Genomic DNA, 23,775 nt, shown 5'->3' with positions numbered 1-23,775 from the left:
AGATTCTAATATACAAATTCTCAAATGAGTAAACAAAATTGCTATAGTAATGTTACAGCATTTTCACGGGATTAATTTAAGAAAAACTTTAGTTAAAAAAAATTCTATCTAAAGTTATACAATTTCCAATATATATGACTTTCTGAAACATTGCAAATCATTTCATTTTCTTGTTCCAGTCAGGGAATATAGCCCTGTCCCAGGAATAATGAATTCCTTCAACTACTAATTCAACAATATTCTCTAATTCATTTTCTAAGTATAGTGAATTTATTCAACAAATCCATTCATGAATTCAATGTATTTAGAGCAACAAATGTGCAATGTTTAAAAAGTAATAATAAAAGTAGCCCAGGAACCATTTTTTTCCCTTGATAACTCCAAAGGGGTCCTTATCTTCTCTCAGAATCTTTGTTGTTATTGTCATCATTGTGGTGGTTATGTGTTTTGCTGCATGGCAAGTACATTCATTAATTGATCCATGTGTACATTCATTTATTGTTGGTGTTTAACACTGTGTCTTTGTAACTGTTTGCGCTGCTAGCTGCTACACTGAAGCAACCTTGCTGTTCTCAAGGCAGTCCACCCTTGATGATTTAGATGGACGAGAAACTATTCCTAAAACAAGTGAGCGGGCCCGGCCTAGGCTTCGTAAAATGTACAGCATGGATATGTCCTCTTCATCAGCTGACAGTGGCAGTTTAGCATCAAGGTGCTTAACTTGTGCATGCTTCCTTCAGTGATTTTAAACCCTCTTTCTCCTCACCTTTTATTATTTAGGTCTTTGCTCTCATGTGTTGTTGTTGTTTTCCTTTGTTTTAAACTGCATGTTTAACAAAAGCATAGTTACCATCTTTTCAGAGGCTAACAGTGGTAGTTTTCAAGATCATAATTTGTGAAGTCATTTCTTTGATCCTTATTTTAAAGACTTTTTTTTCTAACTAATTCAACTTTTCCTTCCTTTTAAGATAGGTTAACTGTGAAGTAGCAATTTCTCTCATTGATTTAGAGGCTTGTTTGGGCTACAATAGGAAAGAGAAAGGCATCAGGAAAGGGGATAAACATTTTTGTGATTTGCTCATTCATGTCATTAAGACAAGTTCTGGAAAGGTAACATATTTGGTCATGTTTTAATGGGCCAGGAATAAACCTGTCTAATTCATATGCTTGAATAATATAAAAGTCAAAATCTGTTTCATCCTTGTTTTAAAAATAGAGCTTTGTAACCTGAGAAAGATTGATTTCAGTTTCACATGCCCTAGAACTAGGATACTTGGTGCTAACTTATTTGGTGGTCCAGTGTTATTGTTTTCTCCCTTATAAGTAATTTATATTTATAGTTTTTTTCAATGCAAGTTAAAGAAATCGATTGCCTTCCAAAATTCAGTAGAAACTGGAGTATGAGAAGGAATCTAAATACCTAAATTTTAAAATGACCTCAAAAAAAAAAAAAGAAAAGAAAAATGGCTTTGTTTATTAAGTACAATATTGTCTGATCCTTGTTTTTTGTTTTTTCTCAAAAAGGAGTTGTATAGTATGGGAATCATTCCATAACATGTTGGCACTTACCAGGTCTTAATAGTCAAGATTCAGCCTAACAGAATAAAGTCAAATCCATCATCCATATTGCCCCCTCATAATACAAATCCAGGGACATTAGGAATGTAGTTGCAGATATCAAGGGCCACCAAAGTTTGAAGAGGTCCTGGACTAAATCCCATGATATAAACTTCCCTCAAAGGATGAATCCATTTCCAAGTCCTCCTGGTAATTCTAGTCTAGCCTGAGGTAAGTCTTATGAGAGATTCCAATTGGTGCATCCCCTTAGACACTTTGGGGCAGGTAAATAGTGGTGTGTATAGAGCCCTGGGTTTGGAATTAAGAAGACTTAACTTTATGAGCTCAAATCCAGCCTCAGACACTTATTAATTATGTGAATGTGAGTTGATTATTTAGAAAAACAAAATTCCAAATATCCATAGACATTCATAGATCATTAGTGCTAGAAAGTACTTTTAACATCATTTGGTCCAACTCTCTAAGATCTCACAGTTCATAAGTAACAAAGCTGGTACTACAACTATGCATTCATGATTCCTAATACAGTACTCCTTCTATTATATTTTGCTGGCTTTCAGTTAGAAATCTGAAGTAGTAAGCATTTTCCTGTAGACCCTAAATCAGTGCTTAATCCTGGCCTTCAATAGGTCTTTGAGCTAACTAGTTCTTAACTCAATTTGAATAAATTATTTAACCCTGTGTCTCAGTTCTGAATCTGTAAAATAAATTGGAGAAGGAAATGGCAAACCACCCTAATATCTCTACCAAAAAAACTCTAAATGGGATCACAACAGCTAAAACTTAGCGACTTCCCATATCACAGAGACCAGAATCAGAATCCACAAGAATGGTGAAATCCTGAGTAGATTTGTATTTGGTCTAATCCATTTGCTATTGTTCTCACCCAAATCTTTATCATTTTATTAAAGTAAGAGACAGGCCAGACCAAGGAAAGAAAGAAGGAAATAAATGCTACAGGATAAATGAAGAAAAGGATAGATAAAAGACTCAAAATGAACAGGAAATTCATTTGACATTCTGTCAAAATGTCTGACATTTGCTGGCAAATGTCAGAAGGAAAAGAAGTTTTATAAGGAACAGAAACCAAACTGAAGAATTAGTGTAATATTTTAGGAAAAATGTTAATAAAGTAGAGTTCGTATAGGCAAGGACAACTAGTGTGGCATGAGAACTAAAAATCAAGCTTTCTTGATTTTTAGTTAAGCTTTCTTCAAGTACTTGAAATATCATCAAGGAGAAGAGAGATTAGACTTTTCTTTGTGAACCCTGAGGACAAGACAAGGAGAAAGAAGTGGAAATGACACAGAAGCTATAATAAATTTCAACTCCCTACTACATAAAATTGTCCCAGAGTAAAATGGACTTTTCCAAGTGATAAAGTATTTCCTATCACTACAGATCTTCAAGGAGAGTCTGAATAACTTATTAAGAGAGATTCTAGTAAAATGAAGATTACAGGATCCCAAGGTGCCTTTCTTACTCTGTTAATTCTGTAATTCTATGAATTGGTATAAAAATAGACATCAAATCCCCAGGTGAAGATATATATGTGTGTTTGTGTGTGTGTGAGTGTGTGTGTGTGTGTGTGTGTGTGTGTACACACAAATATATATACTGAAAACCCAAATAAAGAAATCAAGGAAGTTTAGAGTAGTTTGAAGTGCACACACCATTATTTTATTTTATTTTGGATTATGTTATACCATCATTTCCATGTGGATTTCTAATGAGATCATTATATAAGATATATATAAGGCAGAGTATAATTCAGTCAAAATCTTCTAATTAGGACGGCTTTCTATAAGCTATTATTTTGAAATAAATAAATGGGTCAATATTATTTCTCTATCTGGAAGTCAATATTATTCTCTATGTATCATAGGATACTTCAAATGCTTCATTAACAAATGATGCTTATTTTGCATGACCTACTACATTTACTCATTAACTTTGGCATTTGGGAGACAATATTGTCATGTGCATTTTCTACCACGCAGGCTTACCAAGATATTGAAAAATTAAGGGAAATCATAATGCATATTTAGGAAAGTGTCTTGCCATTTTTAAAGGGCATCATAGTCTCTTCTCTTCATATTTGTAGAATCTTGTGAGTAATCACTTTGTTAATCCAAAGTATTTTTTGCACCTTCTCTTCTTCCTAACAGTGAGCCCACCCAGTGTACCCTATTATATTCTCGCCAAGGAACAACTGAAACTATTGAGGAAGTAGAAGCAGAGCAAGAAGAAGAAGTAGTGGGCCCTTTGCCTGAATTAAAAGATGAAGAAGATGATGAGTATGATGAGGACTCAGTGGAGGTGGATCTCACCTCAGATGCTGAGTTGCCACAGTATTCCACTATGGAGACTGTGGATACAATAGATACTGTGGATGGTGATGTAGAGGCTCCACCTTCCTATAGCAAAGCAGTGAGCTTTGAACGCCTCTCCTTTGGCTCCCATGATGCCTCTGATGACAAGAACCATATGGTAGTGAGTCCAGATGACAGCCGGACAGATAAATCGGAGATAAGCATCCCACTCCCTTTGACACATGAGCTGACAGCTAGTGAACTTCTTTTAAACAAGTAAGAAATCAGAAAACATACAAAACATTATTATTTTTTGAGACTTTCCATCAACTTTACCTTCTAACCAGGCTTCCCTTTCTCACCACTATCACAAGGAAAATTCTAATCGTTAGATATGGGAACAATTTCCCAATCACTGCTTCTATAAAAGAGAATGGGAAATATCAGTACTAGGAGTTTGCCTTCCATAATATTTTCTCTTGAAATGTATCTAGTTTATACTGATAATGCATGTAACAATTATTCATTACTAAAAATGATTAAAAAGTCCAGCTTTATTTTAAGCAAGTTGTTTCACAGGACTTAACAAAATTTTGTTAGGAGATCATGTGTCTGAAATAGTTTATATTCAAGGAACAATTCAATCTATCTTCTGTCATTTTGAAAAAACATCCAATGATCAACTAAGTTTTTGTTGTAGTTGTTTTGGAGGAGGAGCCCGGAGTTCTGTTAGTCTTGTTTTTTTTTTTTTTTTTTTAATTTTTCATCTGAATGAATTATGTATAAAGATACAATCTTAAAATTCTACTCATTCACCCTAAAAGAGGAGGTTTTAGAAGTCTGTGCCTAGAAAAAAATTAAACATTATTATAAATTAAAGAATAAAATTCTTTTCAGAATTGTCGTTCTACCACCCTGAAGAGAAATATTTTGGAGAAAACATGATTTTTATGCCTATATCAGGTGTCTTTTTCCTAGCCATATTGAATATGAGACATGTAGAAAAAATATATTCATAAAATCTCCTACTGCAGCCCTATAAATTATTCTAATTAAGAACACCAAATTATATTCTAACAATTATAGGAATAGTTTTTTCCCCAGAATCCATGTTTATTTTCTAATTTTATCTTTTTTATTTCCTAATTTGGAAACTCCCTCTGCCAATGTGAATCAGAAACAGTTTTCCAATTTATGATCTTAGAACAATAATTGACTTGTCTAGGTCACACAGCTAGTATGTGTCAAAGACAAACCTTGAACCCTACTCTTCTTAATTCCAAGATTTCCCCCCCAGTCCAATAAGACACATAGCTAAATGCATCTTTTTAATTGGATCTCATAAAACAAACATTTAATTAATGTCTTCTATTGCCCAGACACTATACTAGGCATTAAGAAAACAAATAAAAAAGTGAAACAATCCTTTCACTCATAAAGATAATATTCTTGTTGGGGAATACACACAAATAAGTACAGAATATAAATAAAACAAATTAGAAGTAATAGAGTGGAGCAGAATCAAGAACATAAGCAATAAGGAAAAGCATATTGAAAAAGGTAATAGTTGAACTGAACTTTAGAAGAAAAAATAGGAAAGAAAGGAAAGAAAAAAGAAAATGAGAAAAACAGGAATTAGTTCAGAATAAACAAACAAGATGAAACTGAATCGCTTATGAATTCATTATCTTAACCTTTCTCATTTCACAGAATTGTTGAAATATTTAATTCCAAGAATATTTATAGCTAACTGCCTAATACAAATTAGAAACATCTGAGAGAAGATAAACATTTTATAGTGAAAATTAATTTTTTCTTATAATTTTTGGCCTTATTTCTTTTACAGGATGTTTCATGATGAAGAGCTAGAAGAGTCAGAAAAATTTTATGTTGATCAGCCTCGATTCTTGCTCCTGTTTTATGCTCTCTATAATACTCTAGTGGCCCGTTCAGAAATGGTGTGTTATTTTGTGATTATACTCAATCACATGATCTCTGCTTCCATGATTACCCTTGTACTTCCTATCCTTATCTTCCTTTGGGCCATGTTGTCAGTTCCTAGGCCCAGTAGGCGTTTCTGGATGACAGCCATTGTCTATACAGAGGTATGTAAATTATCACATGGTACCCATATCTTCTTACATCTCAGTTTTGTTTTATGTGTTAGTAAGTTTCTTTTAGTTAGTAAGTTAGTAAGTATAAAACAAATATGTGTGCAAATGCTCTTCAAGATACAGAACGGATGTGTTACAATAAAACTAGGAAAACAAAAATCCAAATATTCATAGACATTCATAGATCATTAGTGCTGGAAAGTACTTTTAACATCATCTGGTCCAACTCTCTAAGATCTCACAGTTCATAAGTAACAAAGCTAGTACTATAACTATGCATTGATGATTCCTATTCCTGTACTCTTTCTACTATATTTTGCTAGTTTTCAGTAGAAATCTGAAGTAGTAAGTATTTTCCTGTAGACCCTAACTCAATGGTTAATCCTGGCCTTCAACAGGTCTTTGAGCTGACTAATTCTTAACTCAAAAAAAAAAAAAAATGGGGAGGGGGGAATCAACTTGAAATACCTTTTCCAACAGACTCTATACAAGTGGTTCTCAAAGTTTGGATCCAAAGATGCCTAGGGATCAGCAAGACTTTCAGAATATCTACAAAGTCAAATCTATTTACACAGTCATTTTGTTTTAATTTCTAATATAATAAGTTCAAAATATATAATCCACATAAACAAAAGCTTTTTGGAAGGTCCTCAATATTTTCTACAAGTATAAAAAGATCTTGAGACTGTTTCATTTATTTTCATCTTTGTGACTCCAAGATCTAGCATCGTACCTTGCACATAGCAGTAGCTTCATCAATATTTGCTGAATTGATCTGAACTGGTACTTGGGAAAGTTTTGCTTTTTCAATATTTCAACATGAAAATTAATACATGTTTCTTAACATTGTTCAAATGAAAGTAATGAGCTACACATATATTTGAGATTTGAGTCACAAAAGAAGTTAAACTAACACAGGCTCAATATAAAGGAATGAACACTTAGTCATCCGTAGGCAAGTGAAATATGGATAAGTTAAATTTTCAGCTAGTCCTCAAAGCTAATTTTAAATTAATTTCAGCTTTCTCTTATTCTAAATGTTTTATAGTTAGAGAGGTAAAGCATAAAAACCATTTTGCTTGAGTTTCATCCCTTTTTAAGTTGCAAAAGATAGCTTGAGGAAGAATAATATAACAAAAGTGAAACTTTAATGAAATATAACCCCCAAATCTGCACACAAATGATAGTAAAGGAGCTGAAATAGAGGATACAATAAAACCACAAAAATAAATGTTCCTAGCCTTTCAAAACTAAATAATTACTATTATGAAACATCCAATTACTCTAGCATTGTGACAGTGCTAGTCCAAATCATATAAATGGATCTGGGGAAGAAGAAAAGAAAAGAAAGAAAGACATAGAGACAAAGAGAGAGAGAGAGAGAGAGAGAGAGAGAGAGAGAGAGAGAGAGAGAGAGAGAACAGAATTAAAAATGCATAATTAAAAAAGTGCCAGGTATGATTCTGGGAACAACCTATCATATCTGTTCATTAGAGAACTGTTTATGTGAATAAAATATTATTTTTGCTGTAAAATTGATTTGAGGGGAAAAGGAAAGATTTATGACTATATCTGATTTAGAGAACTCCTGGCATAGAAACTTTGCACCTAATCACATTAACAAATGCTTTATAATTTATAATCTTAAAAAATGAAGTTGCTGAGAGATTAGGTAAATTCTCCATTATCACAAAACTGTTGTGTGTAAAAGGCATAATTTGGACCTATGTCTTCCTGAAGCCAAGGCTAGCCTGATAGGCACTATATACCATATTACTTTTAAATGAATAACCCAAAAAATGCTATTTTTATCTTACATTGCTTTATTAATATATTGCAATCAAAACTGTAAGAAAATTATTTCCATTGTAATTATTATTCTGCCATATAATCAATGAAAATTTGAGAATATACCTTTCACTTATATTTTTTACCATTTCTACATAGGTGGCCATTGTCATCAAATATTTCTTCCAATTTGGTTTCTTTCCCTGGAACAAGAATCTGGATTTCTACAAAGATAAGCCATACCATCCACCAAACATCATTGGAGTAGAGAAAAAAGAGGGTTATGTGCTTTATGATCTTATTCAACTCTTGGCTCTTTTCTTCCACAGATCAATTTTAAAGGTACAAGTCACCAATCAACAATTCCTTCTTGTAGAATGTGTATACTCTCATTGATACCCAGTATAAGAGATAGGAGAAGCATAAAAGAAATGCTGTCTGCCCCCTGAGAAGTTTACAAGACTTTGGAGAAATAACAACTACAAAATTGAAGAAAATTAGAGAATACAAGGCAGTATATAAGCAAGTATTTATCCTTGAGAAATAGATTTATAATAAATGCATATGAAGTTCACAGGAGTGATAGTTCATTGTGGCCCACAGAAATCTAAGAAAACTTCATGAAAGAAATGGAACTTAACTTAGTAATGAAAAAATGGATGAGGTTTGTATCAGCAAAGAAAAGTAGAAAGGTGACTTATTCCAAAAAAAATCATGGACATAGGAAAATGGATAAGAATGATTATGAAATCTATGAACTTGATACTTGGGCATTTTCTAAACTATATCATGTTTATTTTTGTATATCTTCTTTTTTGAAATTTTTTTTGGAATGTAGGGTTCAGAGAGGAGACTTCCTTGCCTGCAACAAGGAAGAGCAGTAGAAGATAGGCGAGATGGAGTCAGATTATAATGGACTTTAATTGACAAGAATAAATCTTTAAATTAGGTCCTATAGATATTTGAGAATTATCACAGGTTCTTGAGCAGAAAATTGCTATAAGTAGGGATCTAGAAACTGATCACTAGCAAGCAGTATGGCATGGTAGTTAGTAGGTGGCCTTAGGATCAGGAACACTTTGATTCAGGTTCCTTCTAATACATTCTGACTGTATGACAACAAAAGTTGCTTGCCTCTTCATTGACCAAGGAAACTCTATAAAGTTATAGATTTCAGAATTTTTCAATCTGAATTAGTCAACAGTGTTTTCTAAGCAAGAATTTTCTGTGCCAATGAAATCTAGATTCCAGTCATATGAAACAATCTCTTTTGTCATTTCTTATGGAGAAATGATATTTTATAACATTCGTACACCATAATTTCTTCAACTACTCCTAGTTGTCAAAGAGGCAAATTAAATCACCTCCACTGTAGATTCTATCTATTTCCCTTTCTCCATTTACTTTTTTAATCTCCTCTTTGGGATCAGGGAATGCCCTTGCTTTTGACTTCTTGTCCCAGTATTATCCTATCTTTTAAACCCTCTTTCCCCAATTTCTACTTATTTCTCTTCATCTTGATATATTTTACACCAATATGTGTATGTTCATCTTTCCTTTCTCTTTAAGATAAGAAGATTCATTTGATTCCCACTCTTCCCCACCTCTTTCTTCCTTCATACTTGCATATTCTTCTAACATATCCAATTATGAGAAATTGCAAGTTCCATACCTTCTTCTTTTCTTTTTTATTATGTCCCTCCTTTTAATTTCTCTCTTTCCCTTTTTCAAAACTTCAGAACAAAGTCAAAACCAAAGACATAGGATTTTTTTTTTCTCATATAATCTGTACAAAACCAACGAAGGACATTAAGATTAGGAAGGGACAATTGTTTTATTCTTCCTTTGTTAGAATATTAGCACCACATCATGATATAATTCTTTTATTTGTTAAAATAAATTTACTTTTGTTATTTTCTCTGGATGCTTTAGTTTAGATTTCAAAGTCCCTACATAGTTATGATCTCTTCAACATAAATATCTGAGAGTCTTTTTATTAATTATCCCTTTTCCCCTATAGTTGTGCAAATTAAATTATTCTTGATTGTAAATCTAATTTTTTTAGCCTTTTGTCTTCCAATATCTCCTCTCAGTTCCAGTTTTTATATTATTCTGTGAGTCCTTTGCTTGAATTACTTCTCTCTTAATATTTGCAGTATTTTTTTAATATAAAGATCTGAATTTAGATTGTGGTATTGTTTTTGGAATTCCTTTAAGGAAATGATCACTAGAGTTTTTTCTATATTTATTTTGCTTCCTGGTTCTAGTAGATCTGGGTAGTTTTCTTGTATGATTCATTGAAATACAGAGTTCAGGCTTTTTTTTATCATAGTGTTCAGGATGCTTCTTAAGTTATCTCTCCTTGACATGTTTTCAAGGTCTTTTGTTTTGTGTATCAGTTTATATTTTCTTCCTTTTTTTTTAACACCGTGATTTTTTTTTCATATGTCTTACTATCTCATGGACCCATTGATATATATTTTGACTCTTCTGCTTTTCAGGGGTTCCATTTACTAGGTAAGGTTTACCATATTCTCTTCTAAGTTATTTATTTTCCTTCTAATTTTTCCACAAGTATTTAATTGGTTTTAATCTCTTCAAGAGACAGAAAGCAATCTTAGATAGGTTAAACATGTGCAATTCATTTAAAGATATTCCCTATTTGTTGTGCACAAAAAATCAAATCAAAATTTTAATAAATGCAAGAAAAAACAAGCAATTAAACAATAACAACAAAAGTGAAAACATTGTGTTTCAATCCACATTTAGTCTCCATAGTTCTGTCTCTGGTTGTGGATGGCATTTTCCATCCCAAGTCTATTGGAACTTCCTTGAATCAACTCATTGTTGAAAAAAGGCAAGTCCATCACAGTTGATCATCATATAATTTTTCTGTTACTATGTATAACGTTCTCTTGATTGTGCTCACTTCACTCAGTATCAATTTATGTAAATTTTTCCACGCTTTTTTGAAATCACTCTGCTCATCATTTCTTATTGGATATCATTATCTTACATTCATATACCACAATTTATTCAGCCATTCCTCAAGAGATGGGCATTCACTTAATTTCCAGTTCCTCTGCTACAAAAAGGGCTGCTACAAATATTTTCACACATATGGGTGGGTCCTTTTCTCTCTTTTATGATTTCTTTGGGATTCAGACCCAATAGAGACACAACTGAATCAAAGGTTATGCATCTTCTGGGGTTTTATGTTTGTTTTCCACCTTCTGGTTTGGGGCTTCTCAAGATCGTTAAGGTTAAGAATTCTAGATATCTGTGTTTATTTCATGTATCTCAGGGCAGAATGTTAGGGACCCTAAGCCCCCTGAGCCTGAGGTATCTCAGTATGAGAGCTCACACAATGTGCTGGTCAATACTACCTTGGTCACTGTACATTGATCCTCTATCATGCTTTTATAGCTCACACTCTGGAGCCTTCTGACTATTTTGGGGCTTTCTCAGAGTCTACTCTTGTGGCTTCTAGACACAGAGTCTGGTAAACTACATGTTTTCCATCTTTGATCATATTGCTTTTTACCTCATTGGAATGATTCCCTTAACTTTTCCTGCATTTCTTAGGGGGAAATGTTACCTACTGTAATTTTTCATTGTGTTAATCAATTGTTTTGTGTTCTAGTATCAACTTTAGGCCTTTGCTGGAGTAGATATAAAGGAACTGGGTAGCCTACCTCGTTTTCAGTGTCCAGAAATCCCCAGTAATGTTATGTACGATCAGTTTCTGTGTTACTTTCTATTTTTGGATTGGTTTATTAATGTAAATCTAATAAATGAATTATTATACTATTTATCCACTTACAGACGCTAAAGTTTCTTAAAATGTATGTGTGTATGTTCTTGTAAAACATGTGCATATGTAATTCATATGCATATTTATATTTTAAATCTATAAAACTGAATAATGAATTGTACTTCTATTTTAAAATGCTATATTTTCCCTCAAAAAGGAGTTTAATGAGCAAACTTGGCCATGAAGAAAAAAAATATCTTTTTACTTCTTTGAAGAGATAGGGGATTATACATATATTGGCAGAATATCAATGAATTGATTAGATTTTTTGGCTTTTTCCCTTTTGTTCTTTTTATAATTTATTTTAAGTCATTTTTCAATCATGTTCAACTGTTCATGACTTCAGTTAGGGTTTTCTTGGCAAAGATACTGGAGAGATTTTCCCATTCCCTTCTCCAACTCCTGTTAAAGATGAGGAACTGTAGCAAACAAGGTTAACTGATTTATTCAGGGTCACATAGCTAGTAAATGTTTGAGACCTCCAGGCTCTGCACTCTATTCACAACATTGGCAAATTGTCCATTCTAAATGTCCACTTAAAGTTACCAATGATCTCCTTATTGCCAAACCAAATGACCTTTTCTTAGCTCTAACCCTTTTTGATCTAGCTGCAGCATATGACACTAATGATAGCCTTACTTCCTATATACTCTCCTTCTGGGTTCCCATGATATTGTTCTCTCCCAGTTTTCCTCCTTCCTATCCAACTATTTGTCATCCATATTCAAAACCCCAATATCATCCTCAACTTCTTACTCTCATTCACCCATGTAGTTAGTCTATTGCCAAAGCTTGTCTTTCTGCATTCACATTTCTCATATACATGACCTACTTTCCATGCACACATATGCCAACCCAATTGAGGCCATCATCTCCTCTCAACTGAATTAGTGCAATAATTTTCTATCTGATCCCTCTGTCTTAAGTCTCTCTTCATCCTCCAGTTGCCAAGGTGATTTTTTTCCTAAAATGTAGGGCTGGTCATGTTCCAGTGAACTACTCAATGAACAAAGACTCTCTATTATCTCTAGTATCAAATATATAGTCTTGCATTTGATGTTGAAAGTTTTTATACCCAATCACTCACTACCTTTCTAGCCTTGCTATATTTAATTCCCCTCCATTTACAACTACAATGGCCCACTTGAAGATCCATGGTTTCAACATTCCATCTACCATCTCTATGCCTTTACATTAACTTTATGCTCTTCCTCTTCACTTTTGCTCTTAGATTACTTGATTTTAAGGTAACTTTAAAGACTAAGCTTAAAGCCTATCTTTTATAGGAAGGAGACCTTTGTTGAGTTTTCTTCTTTCCACTTAAGTCCTCCACTCTCATATTGCCTTCTGTTTTGTATATACTGTTTGTACCCATGTATTTGCATTTTGGCTTCTTCTTTAAAATATAAGCTCCTTGAGAGTAGGAACTATATTGTAGCTCCTTTCGTTATATCCCCAGCGCTCAGTCTAGTGGCTGATTCATAGTAAGAACACAATACATGCTAATAAATAAAGAGAACACATTTTTACAAAATTAAAATTGTATCTTTTTAAACTCTACTAATCTTACTAGGTTTTCATTTCATTCCTCTATTTATCACTTTACTCTTCTCTCTTACTCTTAGGGGAATTGAGAAATGCTTTTTAGTGTAAAATGCAAACAAAAGAAATACAATTTGAAATTCTTCAATAGCTATTACAAGATCCTGGGAATGGTGTTATTTGTTTTCATTTGTGTTATTTTTTTAATCAGTTGGAGATATTGACTGTCCTTTATGCTAGCAATATGACTTTACTTCCTATGCTTTTTCAGTGTCATGGTTTATGGGATGAAGATGATACTGTTGACACTGGGACCAATAAAGATGATTCTGATGATGAACTCTCACTAAACACGGGAAGAAGAGATTCCTCTGACTCTCTGAAATCTATCAATCTCGCAGCATCAGTGGAATCGGTACACGTCCACTTCCCAGAGCAACAGGCAGCCATCAGACGAAAGAGCTCCAGCAGCAACTCACACCTATCCCACAGATCTAGTTTCTCCTCAAACAGATCTAAGAGAGGTATCTTTCCCACTAATTGGCAACATTAACATGAGTATTTTTTAAGATATTCTAGGTGATAACTGCAACTTTTGTTAGAAATTTACTTGGATTTGAAGACTAAAAACTTGTGATAACTAAATTTTAGACTATTTCTGGAAATGAGTTTTGGATCTCTTGCCAGCAGTGATCAGTATAAAGTAATAGTAATAGCAAAAATAGTGGACTTTAGCATATTGATGGAATATGAGTATTTAGACTATTGTACTTTCAGCTGAAGAGCTTGAAATGATTTACAAGAAAACATATTAATCCTTAGAAAAACTATCAGAAATATGTAGTTAACATATCTTGCTTTGTTTATTATATTTTATTTTAATGAGGATACAGAGTGGGTCTTGGAATTAGGAGGATTCCACATCTCATCTTTAAGGACAAATCACTCAATTTTTCTTTGACATAGGTAATTCTCTAAGATTCTCTCACAGATAAGTTACTTACCTCCATTAATAGGTGAGGCTTACAAACTTTGGTTCTCTCCACTAAGGAAATTAAAAATCTAGATAAAAAAAATCACCAACTATTTACTGAGTGCCTATTATGTGTTAATGGGCACTTAACTAAAAACATATTATCTCAACTATGCCAAATCTGGAGATAAAAAAGAAAGACCAAAAAAAAAAAATTCTTGCTCTTAAAGAACTCACAGTTTAATAAGGAGACAATTAGGGAAGACAACTTATATACAGATAAGATATAGATAGGATGAATTGAAGGTACTATCAAAGGGAAGACTCCAAGTATATCACTTAATCTTGCTTGCCTCAGTTTCCTCATCTATAAAATAAGCTGGAAAAGGAAATGCAAACTGCTCTACTATCTTTGCCAAGAAAATCTCAAATAGAGTCATAAAGAGTGAGACGTGACTTAAAAAAATGACTGAACAACTACAACAACTATCGTGTTATAGGGAACCATGGGATATTTGAGAAGGGATAAAAATGGAAAAGCTATTTTGGTGAGTGAAATAACGAATCCATTAGAAAGAAATAAAAGGATTACCTTGCTGCCATAAGGGCCCTATTGATATTATGTAACATAAATTTATAGTGGACCAAATCAGCAAACTCATGATTTTTTCCACCTTCGTTCAGCAGCCTATGGATAGGAGCAAAGACAGCAGATGTTGGTAGTAAGCCAAAACTGAGTATTAATGCAGAGGAAGATGAACAATAATATAAACGGTTAGGGCCTTTTTAAAAATTTGTTTATTTTGAATAATTTGTTGGGGGTTATTAAAAAGAATTCTCTCTCTACTAATAAGGATCACAAATCCTCCCTTCTTGTTCTGTGTGATTTTTATAGGTTAAGAGCCCTAGGAATTAGCTGTTAGGGGGAAGAAGATTGGAGTCAGAAAGTCATAAATTCAAATCCTGTCTCCTTACTATTTATTTGTAAGAGACAATACTGTTTCGTTACTATTTGTATAATCCTGGGCAAGTCATTCAATATCTCTCAGACATTCTTTCCTCATTTGTAAAATAGAATGATAACAATACCATCTACCTCACTGTGCTATTACAATTTAAGATCTTCCCAACATTCTGGATATTCATTCTTTTTTAGGCACTGTTTCTATAGAACTCGTGTTTCATATTATTCCTATATGATTGACTCACTATTCATTTGTTGTAAAGTATAAAGAAGGGATGTTGTGGATCTCAGGTGAAGTCTAGAGAAAATACAACTCTCGATTCTCATTTTTCCCTTTATAATTCCTTATAGTATACTTTTCATTAGTGTTTGAAAAACAAAATGTTAACTATTCTAGCCAGTGAAGTTATATAGTCATAAACCAAATTTTGTGTGTAATTATTTTTGAAAGTAGATTAAAGTCACAGATTTGAATCTATGGTTGGGATACTCTGAAATAACACAGAAGACATCCATGTCTATATACATCATCCCCAAATACTTTTAATTCAGTCTATATGTTCTTAAATAATTCCACACAGACTTCCTGTTACTATGACATTGATGTAAACTCTGTTTCTCACACAATATCTATGTCCCTCTTTGTTTCTAGGCAGCACCAGTACTCGGAACAGTAGTCAAAAAGGAAGCAGCGTACTCAGCATTAAGCAAAAGAGCAAAAAGGAGCTGTATATGGAAAAGTTCCAAGAACATGTCATCAAAGCAAAAGCATTCACTATAAAAAAGTGAGTAACTGGAATGTTTAGTTTATTTATTGTCTTGTAGAGCTGGAAACCTAGAGTCAATTATTTTATAATGATATTATATAGGATGAAAGAAAAAGTGCTTCCATTTCCATGGGCATAGCCCCTTTTATGGGGGAGCATCATGTGAAAGACAGGCCACATTTAATCTGTGTTATTTTATTCCTATAATAATAGCTCACATTTTGGTAGCACTTAGTGATTTACAAATTGCTTTTCTCTCAGGTACCCTGTAAGGAAAGTAGGACATCTTCATATCTCAATTGAGGAAGGTGAGACTAAAAGGAATTAAGGGATTTTCTCACAGTTATTTAGCTAGAGAATCAAAACCAGAAATTGAATCTAGCATTTCTGACCTCAAGACCAATGGGGTCTATACCATTCTTTGTATTATACTTTATTCTTTCCCACAACCCTATCCTACTGTGTAGGCAACAAGACAAACAAATAACTTTGGAATCAGAGATAGGTAGGATAAAACACTGACTCTGGAGCTAGGAGGATCTGAGTTCAAATTTGATCTTAAGACACTTAACCCTCACTACCTATGAGACCCTGGGCAAGTTACTTAACCCTGATTGCTTGCCAAAAAAAAAGTAACTTTAGAATCTCTGAAATCAATATATAAAGCAGACATTAAAACCTAGCAACAACAATTTCTAATAGGCCCTTCCCATTATCCATGCCACAACTTTGGGTGACAGTAAAGCAAGGATTTGAGGCAAGAAGCTAACCATGTAAAACAAGAATAGAAGCAGAATTAATAACAAATAAGCACAATCAAGTAAAACAAATCCAGGCATCTATCACATACAAAAAAATACATGACTCATTTTGCACAATGAATCCATCAACTCTCTCCCAGGAGTGCCCCAATTAGAATGTAGCTCCTTGAGGGCAGGGATTGTTTTTGCTTTTGTATTTGTATTCTTAGTATTTAGTAGTTGCTTGGTACATATTAAACACTTAATAAGTGTATTTTTCATTTATTCATTATTTATTTTATTTTGACAGTGGTTTTGATATAATCTTGCATGAAAAAAGACAACTTTTATCAATGAAAATTTGTCTTTTAGCAGTCTCTTGTACTCCATTTTTTGTATAATCTTGACAGTGATAAGCATTTTTTCCTTCATGGCAAGAGTTAGCAACTCATTTTTACTGATTTTATCACTATTCTTTTGTTTTTTGATTAGTAGGCATTTATTTTTTCTATAATAAACTAAAATGCCACTAACTCACAAAATTGTTAGAAAACCACACTGTAAATTCTAAAGAAAATAGAGTTTATTATTGAGTGAAAATTAAATTCTTAACCTTTGCTGTTGTTCAATCATTTCAGTCATGTCTGACACTCTGTGATTCCATTTGGGGTTTTCTTGGCAAAGATACTGGAGTGGCTTGACATTTCATTCTCCAGTTCATTTTACAGATGGGGAAAGTGAGGCAGATAGCGTGAAGTGTTCACAAGCTAGTAGTTGTGTGAGGTCATATTTGAACTCAGGTCAGTGCTCTAACCACTTCACTACCTAGCTCTCTAATCTCTGGTATTCTTAGTTTTTACAGCTATTCAAAAGTGGAATAGGCTGCTTCAAAGGGACATTCTCTTATTGAAAGAGCCCATTTAAAGACTGGATAATCACTTATTAAGCAAGGGGGATTTCTTTGGGGCCTGGATTAGACTAGCTGGCTATTGAGTTTCTTTCAGCTCCAAAATCCTATGATTCTCTGAAGAATTAAATTAATTCCAAAAACAAAAATAGTATCAGTGCATATAGTAGATTGGGCAGTTAGATGATACAGTGGATAGTATACCAAGGCTGGATTCAGGAAGATTTATCTTCCTGAGTTCAAATCTAGCTTGAGACACTTGCTAACTGCGTGACCCTGGAAAACATATTTAACTTCTTTTTTTCCTCAGTTTCCTCATATGTAAAATGATCTGGAGAAGGAAATAGCAAACCACTCTGGTACCTTTGCCAAGAAAATCCCAAAGGGGCTCACAAAGAGTTACATACAACTGAAATGACTGAATAACTGTCAGTACATCAGAGATCAGGCAGACTGACAAGAAGTAATAGATTCCAAATACTGGAAGACAGAACAAAGTGAATGATCAGGAGAATTGGGGACCATTCATAATAGCAAAAATAAGAAATACCTAACATATTTCACTTAAATGCTTATGACATATATTACTCATATAAATCTTACTTAATCCTCACAGCAATCTTGGGAAGTAAGTGCTATTATTATCCCCATTTTAAAGATGAAGAAACTGACTGAGAAAGGTCAAATTACTTGCCTGGGGTCACACAGTTAAGGTATGATTTGAACTCAGATCTTCCTAATTTCAACTCCAGCTACCTATACACCACTACTGCACCTAATTGCCTAAATATTCTTCTGCACAGAAAACAGAAGAAACAATGTGAGGTTCTGGATTATAGAAGTTTTCTTTTTTCTTATGTGGGCAGTTTTGATGGACAGAATTAAAACTTCAAACATGAATATCCTGGGATTTAGAGATAGGCATCAATGTAAACTCCTGGCTACAATGGGGAAAAAAAAGAGAGAGAGAGAAATAGCCATTGCCACTCAAAGGATATAATGCCATTGTTCTATCTGTTATGATCTTCTTGACATCAGTGGGAATGTGGTACTTGCTTTTCAGGACCCTCCAGATATATGTCCCCATCCGACAATTCTTTTATAACCTCATCCACCCAGACTACAGTGCTGTGACTGATGTATATGTGCTGATGTTTCTTGCTGACACTGTGGACTTCATCATCATTGTGTTTGGCTTTTGGGCCTTTGGGGTAGGTTTTGCTCTTATATTTGTTTAGAAGATCCTTATGGAAAGGGAGTTTCTTTGTCAGGGAAATTTCATTTGGATGTTGTTTTCATCTATCTTGCCCAGAAACACTCAGCAGCAGCAGACATCACATCTTCATTATCAGAAGACCAGGTCCCTGAGGCATTTTTGGTAATGGTGCTCATTCAATTTGGAACCATGGTAGTAGATCGAGCATTATATCTCCGGAAGACTGTTTTGGGAAAAGTGATTTTCCAAGTCATTCTTGTGTTTGGAATACACTTCTGGATGTTCTTCATCTTGCCAGGTGTGACTGAGAGGTAAAAAAAAAAAAAAATTATTTCTACTTTCCATACATTGTGTTCCAAGCCAAAATAGGCTTTAAATTATCTATAATTCTAAATCAAACTGACTTTATTTCAGAACATTTCATCCATAATGCACTAGGGTCAGGTACCTGTCCAACTTCCATGCCAAGCTGCCACTCAGCTAAAATCTAGTGTCTGACAATTCTAAACCATGTGCAAAGAACCCGTTGATATTAAAATTTGATTTTTCCTCCTCTTTCAGATATTGCCATCAAAATTTTAATTCATTGATGGCTCAAAAATAAAATATTTATTAATTGTCTTTTAAAATATATCACCATGGACATACTCTTTTCAACAAGGAGATGACTGAGGTCAGTCCAATGATCTTGTGGTGAAGACAGCCATCTACACCCAAAGACAGGACTGTGGGAACTGAGTGTGGATCACAACATAACATTTTTACTCTTTTTGTTGATGCTTACTTGCATTTTATTTTCTTACTCATTTTTTCTTTCTTATCTGATTTTTCTTGTGCAGCATGATAATTGTATAATTATGTGTATATGTATTATATGTATTGCATGTAACATATATTTTTAACATGTATAACATATTTTGGATTACTTGCCATCTAGGGAAGGGTGTGGGGAGGAGGGAAAATTTTGGAACACAAGGTTTTGCAAGGGTTAATATTGAAAAAATATCCATGAATATATTTTGAAATAAAAAAAACTTTGAAAAAAATAAAAAATATCATCAGCTTGGTAGAGATCAATGAAAATGCATTTATTCATGAGTGCCTCCATTCAGTTACTCAGAAACTATCTACTGAGCATTTGTTATGTACAAAGAACTGTGCTAATCACTGTAGGAGCCAAGGCTTGGATAATATATTGCCCCTACACTTATGGAGTTAGTATAATAATTTAGTAGAAAAGGAATCTACTAGAGAGATCATTAAATAAACAAGTTATTAAACCTATAGAGACAGCCTGATTTACTGATTTATTTAGTATTCCAAAAATCTAAATATGATTTTAAGGTACATTTATACATATATATCCACACATGAAAGTATATAATTATATACCAATTCTAATATATTTACATATATACAAATATATGTGTGTGTTTATAATGTATTCAACAAATATATGTATATATATAACAAGTATATTTGTTGTAGTTACTATTTATATATGCATATATATATATATATATATATATATATATATACTAAGCATACATATATACATCAGATAATATAGACAAACTCACACACACACACACACATGGAGGCAGCTAGGTAGCTCAGTGAATATAACTGCTAGACCTGGAGTTCAAGTCCAGCCTCATTAGCTGTGTGATCTTGGGAAAGTCATTTAATTTCTGTTTGCCTAATTCATTAGATTAGGAAATGGCAAACTATTCCACTATCTTTGCCAAGAAAACCCCATAAAAATGGGTCATGAGGAGTTAGATGTGACTGAATAACTGAACAATAACAACACATATTCCTCTTCACCAAATATATATGTAGCAGTAACAAATATGTACACATGAAGTATTTGTACATATATAACAATCATATATGTATATAGAGTCTAAGTATACATATTTATATATACACATATACTAAGTATATATTACACATGTACCAAATATTTATGTTATACTTATGTCAAGTATGTGTGTATCTGTGTGTATACATGTGTGTCTCAATGTCTCCTCATTTGGCTTCACCACTGGAAGTAAAAAGTTTCCATTGTTGTGTGTGTGTAACTAGCATGCACATAGTGTTTTAAGGTTTGCAAAGTGCCTTATAAATATTATCTCATTTGTTCCTTGAAACACTTGGAGAGAGGCACTATTATTATCCCCATCTTAGAGAGAAAAAAACTGAGATAGGTGGAAGTTCACAAACCTGCCCAGGATCATATAGCTAGTATCTGAGACAGGATTTTAATTCAGTTCTTCCTGACTCTAGGTCTACAGCTCTGTCCAATGGATTACTTAACAAATAGAAAGAAAAATGGGGGATGGAGAGAAGGAGGAATGGAAGGGAAAGGAAGGGAAGGGGAAGGTAGAAAATGAGAGATGGAGGAGAGAGAAGGAGAAAATAAATATAAAATAAATAACCACAAATACTTCCAAAGTCGTTAAAATAAAAGTAATTTGAGAGGGAAGGTAATAAAAGTTGGGAGGATGTGGAAAGTCTTTTGAAGAAGATGGTACTTGTCTTAAAAGAAGAGAGGAAGTCTATGAGGTAGAGGTAAAAATAAAGTTGATTTCATATAGCCAGTGTAAAAAAACAATGCTGGTAGATGAAATATAAAAAAGTATAGAACAGAAAAGTCTTTTTGGCTAAATAAGTCTCAGTCACCAAGAGATGACAAATAAATATATTATTGAGAAGCACAACAAAGTATTAGGTGAGTTCAGAAAAGAAGGTTGTTCCTGGTAAAAGAGATGATGAAAGCCTTTGTAGAGGAGATGGCATTTGAATTTAGCTTTCAAAGGATTCACTGTGGAATTGAGGGCATTTAAGACATAGGAAAAATAACAGTCAAAGGCAGAGAAAAGACTAGACTACTTATATATACTCCTTGAAACTTTAGAGAACTTGTTTCATTGGGCACAAAGTCCAGCTTCACTAGAATATAAAGTTGGGGAGGGGACACAATGATTAAAAGCCTAGAAATATAGGCTTTTGCTATACTGGCATAGTCTTAAATGTTAGGAAAAGAAACTTGAATCTCTCTGAATCAAATACTGCAGACCCTAAAGAGCCACTTAAATTTTTTTTAGGATAGAAGTAGGATGGATAAATCTTTGTGCAACAGGAAAAAATAAATGGAAGGAAAGGATCAGATTGCGGATGTTAACTGTGATATAATATCTAGAAAAAAGTATATGATCACCTTGAGTTCATAATATGATAAACATCTCTCATTAGAGTAAACTCATACATTCAACAAATATTTATTGAATTCATTTCAGATACATACAAAGCATAGTATTAGGTTCTGTGAGTGATAAAAATATAAATCTGACATTGTTTCAAATTTCAACAAAGGTAAAATCAATAAGAATAAAATGCATAGAATTACTATCTATGGTAGGAACCTTAAATGTAAAGAAAAAACCCTTTTAAGTTTTCAATGAGATTTCAGTATTCCATATTAATTAGATTTTTCATTAATCTTCATGGCATGATAGAGTTTTATAGATAGCAAACTCTATAAGCTTCAAGATAAAAAGGAAAATAATTGCAGTTTGAAATGTTTACTGCTAGTAGAATTAGGAAAAAACAGAACTTCTCAGAGCTTAACATCCTCCAAGTACCATGAGTGGCTTTCACTCTCCTGATTCAACATCCTATGACCAAAGTTTAAATTTTTAAAAATAGTCCTTCCTCTCCTGGTAAATTTACTTTTATATGACTAATATACACAAACACACACGCAAAAATATTGCTTACAAAAAAAACTTGGGGGGGAGAAAAATTTTAAATGAAACACATTAGTCATAGAGAATGACCTAAGATCTTACCCAATCATCATTTCCTGTTTAAATTTTTTTGCAAAATTTATTACTCAGGTTTAAGATTTCTACAAAATCTTAAATTTGTCTAAAGATTGTAAAAAACAAAGGATCTCATCATTTTGTTTGAAACCATATTGTAACTTCCTATATTTATTTCATTCCTAGTGATTATACTAAATTCCTCAGTGAGAAGCAGAGGATGTATAAACTTTGCAATAACTTTCTCTAGATCTACAGACCTGGATGGCTTCCTGAAAAAAAACGTCTTTTTTCGATACTTAAAAGATACTTAAAAGGTCCTAATGTTGAGCACCTAGATTAGCAGGGTATAACTGCTCCTGAATTTTTCTATATATTCTTTCATTCTAGGAAGTTCAGCCAGAACCTTGTTGCTCAGCTTTGGTATTTCGTGAAATGTGTTTATTTTGGCCTGTCTGCCTACCAGATTCGCTGTGGCTATCCAACTCGAGTACTGGGAAACTTCCTCACCAAAAGTTACAATTATGTCAACCTCTTCTTATTTCAAGGGTAAATTCTCAATATCAATCAATTCAGAGAAGAGATGTGCATGTAAATAGCCCTATTTGGTATATGGGGCAGGAGCTCAGTACATAATGATTTTATGATTTTAGAGAAGGCATGGAAAAATAGGTATTTATTTTGTTTTATTTTGATACTTAGAGTTATGTGTGATCTTACCAATATGAGCATTACCTTCACAAACCATCAATGTATTTTCCTGTATAATCTGTAGTTTAAAAATTCTATAAATTCTCTATAAAGGATAACTCAGTACTGAATAACAATTATTAGAAATGTTCTTTTCAATGTTGAGTTGAATGTAAGTATATTACCTAAATAGAATTTCCACTTTGTTATTTGCTCTAAAACACAGCTTCTAAGGAACATAATTAGGTATACTGGAAGGGAGTGTAGTAAGTGAAGAACAGAGGTAACTGTCAGTCACATGACCTTAATTATCTCTTCCCCTTTTGTATAGTACTAGTCTTTTGGCATCCACAATTAAAGAGCAGTTAGTTTCCTTTCATACTAAATATCCTGTGTCTACATCCCTCTCCAGTTATAATTTAAGTCCTTGGAAAAGCATATTTCCAAATCATTCAGTGCTCTTCTTTTTCACTCCCCAAAGAACTTTTTCTTTAGTTGATGTGCACTATAGGAAATATGAAAAAGTAAAAAACCTATAAGAAT

General features: G+C 33.2%; 1 protein-coding gene across 9 annotated transcripts in view; it reads left to right on the top strand.

Moving 5' to 3' along the window:
• Positions 1-23,775, top strand: part of PIEZO2 (piezo type mechanosensitive ion channel component 2) — a 545,237-nt gene that overhangs the window by 496,971 nt on the left and 24,491 nt on the right. For 7 of the 9 annotated variants that reach the window (XM_031946650.1, XM_031946649.1, XM_031946651.1 and 4 more), the window contains 9 exons: positions 545-712; positions 3,747-4,166; positions 5,737-5,995; positions 7,952-8,134; positions 13,420-13,672; positions 15,738-15,870; positions 18,563-18,710; positions 18,812-19,026; positions 22,933-23,091. In XM_031946650.1, the coding sequence (XP_031802510.1) occupies positions 545-712; positions 3,747-4,166; positions 5,737-5,995; positions 7,952-8,134; positions 13,420-13,672; positions 15,738-15,870; positions 18,563-18,710; positions 18,812-19,026; positions 22,933-23,091 (1,938 nt within the window). The remainder of the gene's footprint in view (positions 1-544; positions 713-3,746; positions 4,167-5,736; positions 5,996-7,951; positions 8,135-13,419; positions 13,673-15,737; positions 15,871-18,562; positions 18,711-18,811; positions 19,027-22,932; positions 23,092-23,775) is intronic. The other 2 variants (XM_031946655.1, XM_023496246.2) reach the window with 1 other exon arrangement.

The sequence above is a fragment of the Sarcophilus harrisii genome, chromosome 1 (assembly GCF_902635505.1).
Source record: "Sarcophilus harrisii chromosome 1, mSarHar1.11, whole genome shotgun sequence".
Classification (NCBI taxonomy): domain Eukaryota; kingdom Metazoa; phylum Chordata; class Mammalia; order Dasyuromorphia; family Dasyuridae; genus Sarcophilus; species Sarcophilus harrisii.
Note: the sequence above shows the minus strand (reverse complement) of the source record. Positions and strands in the feature narration are given on the sequence as shown.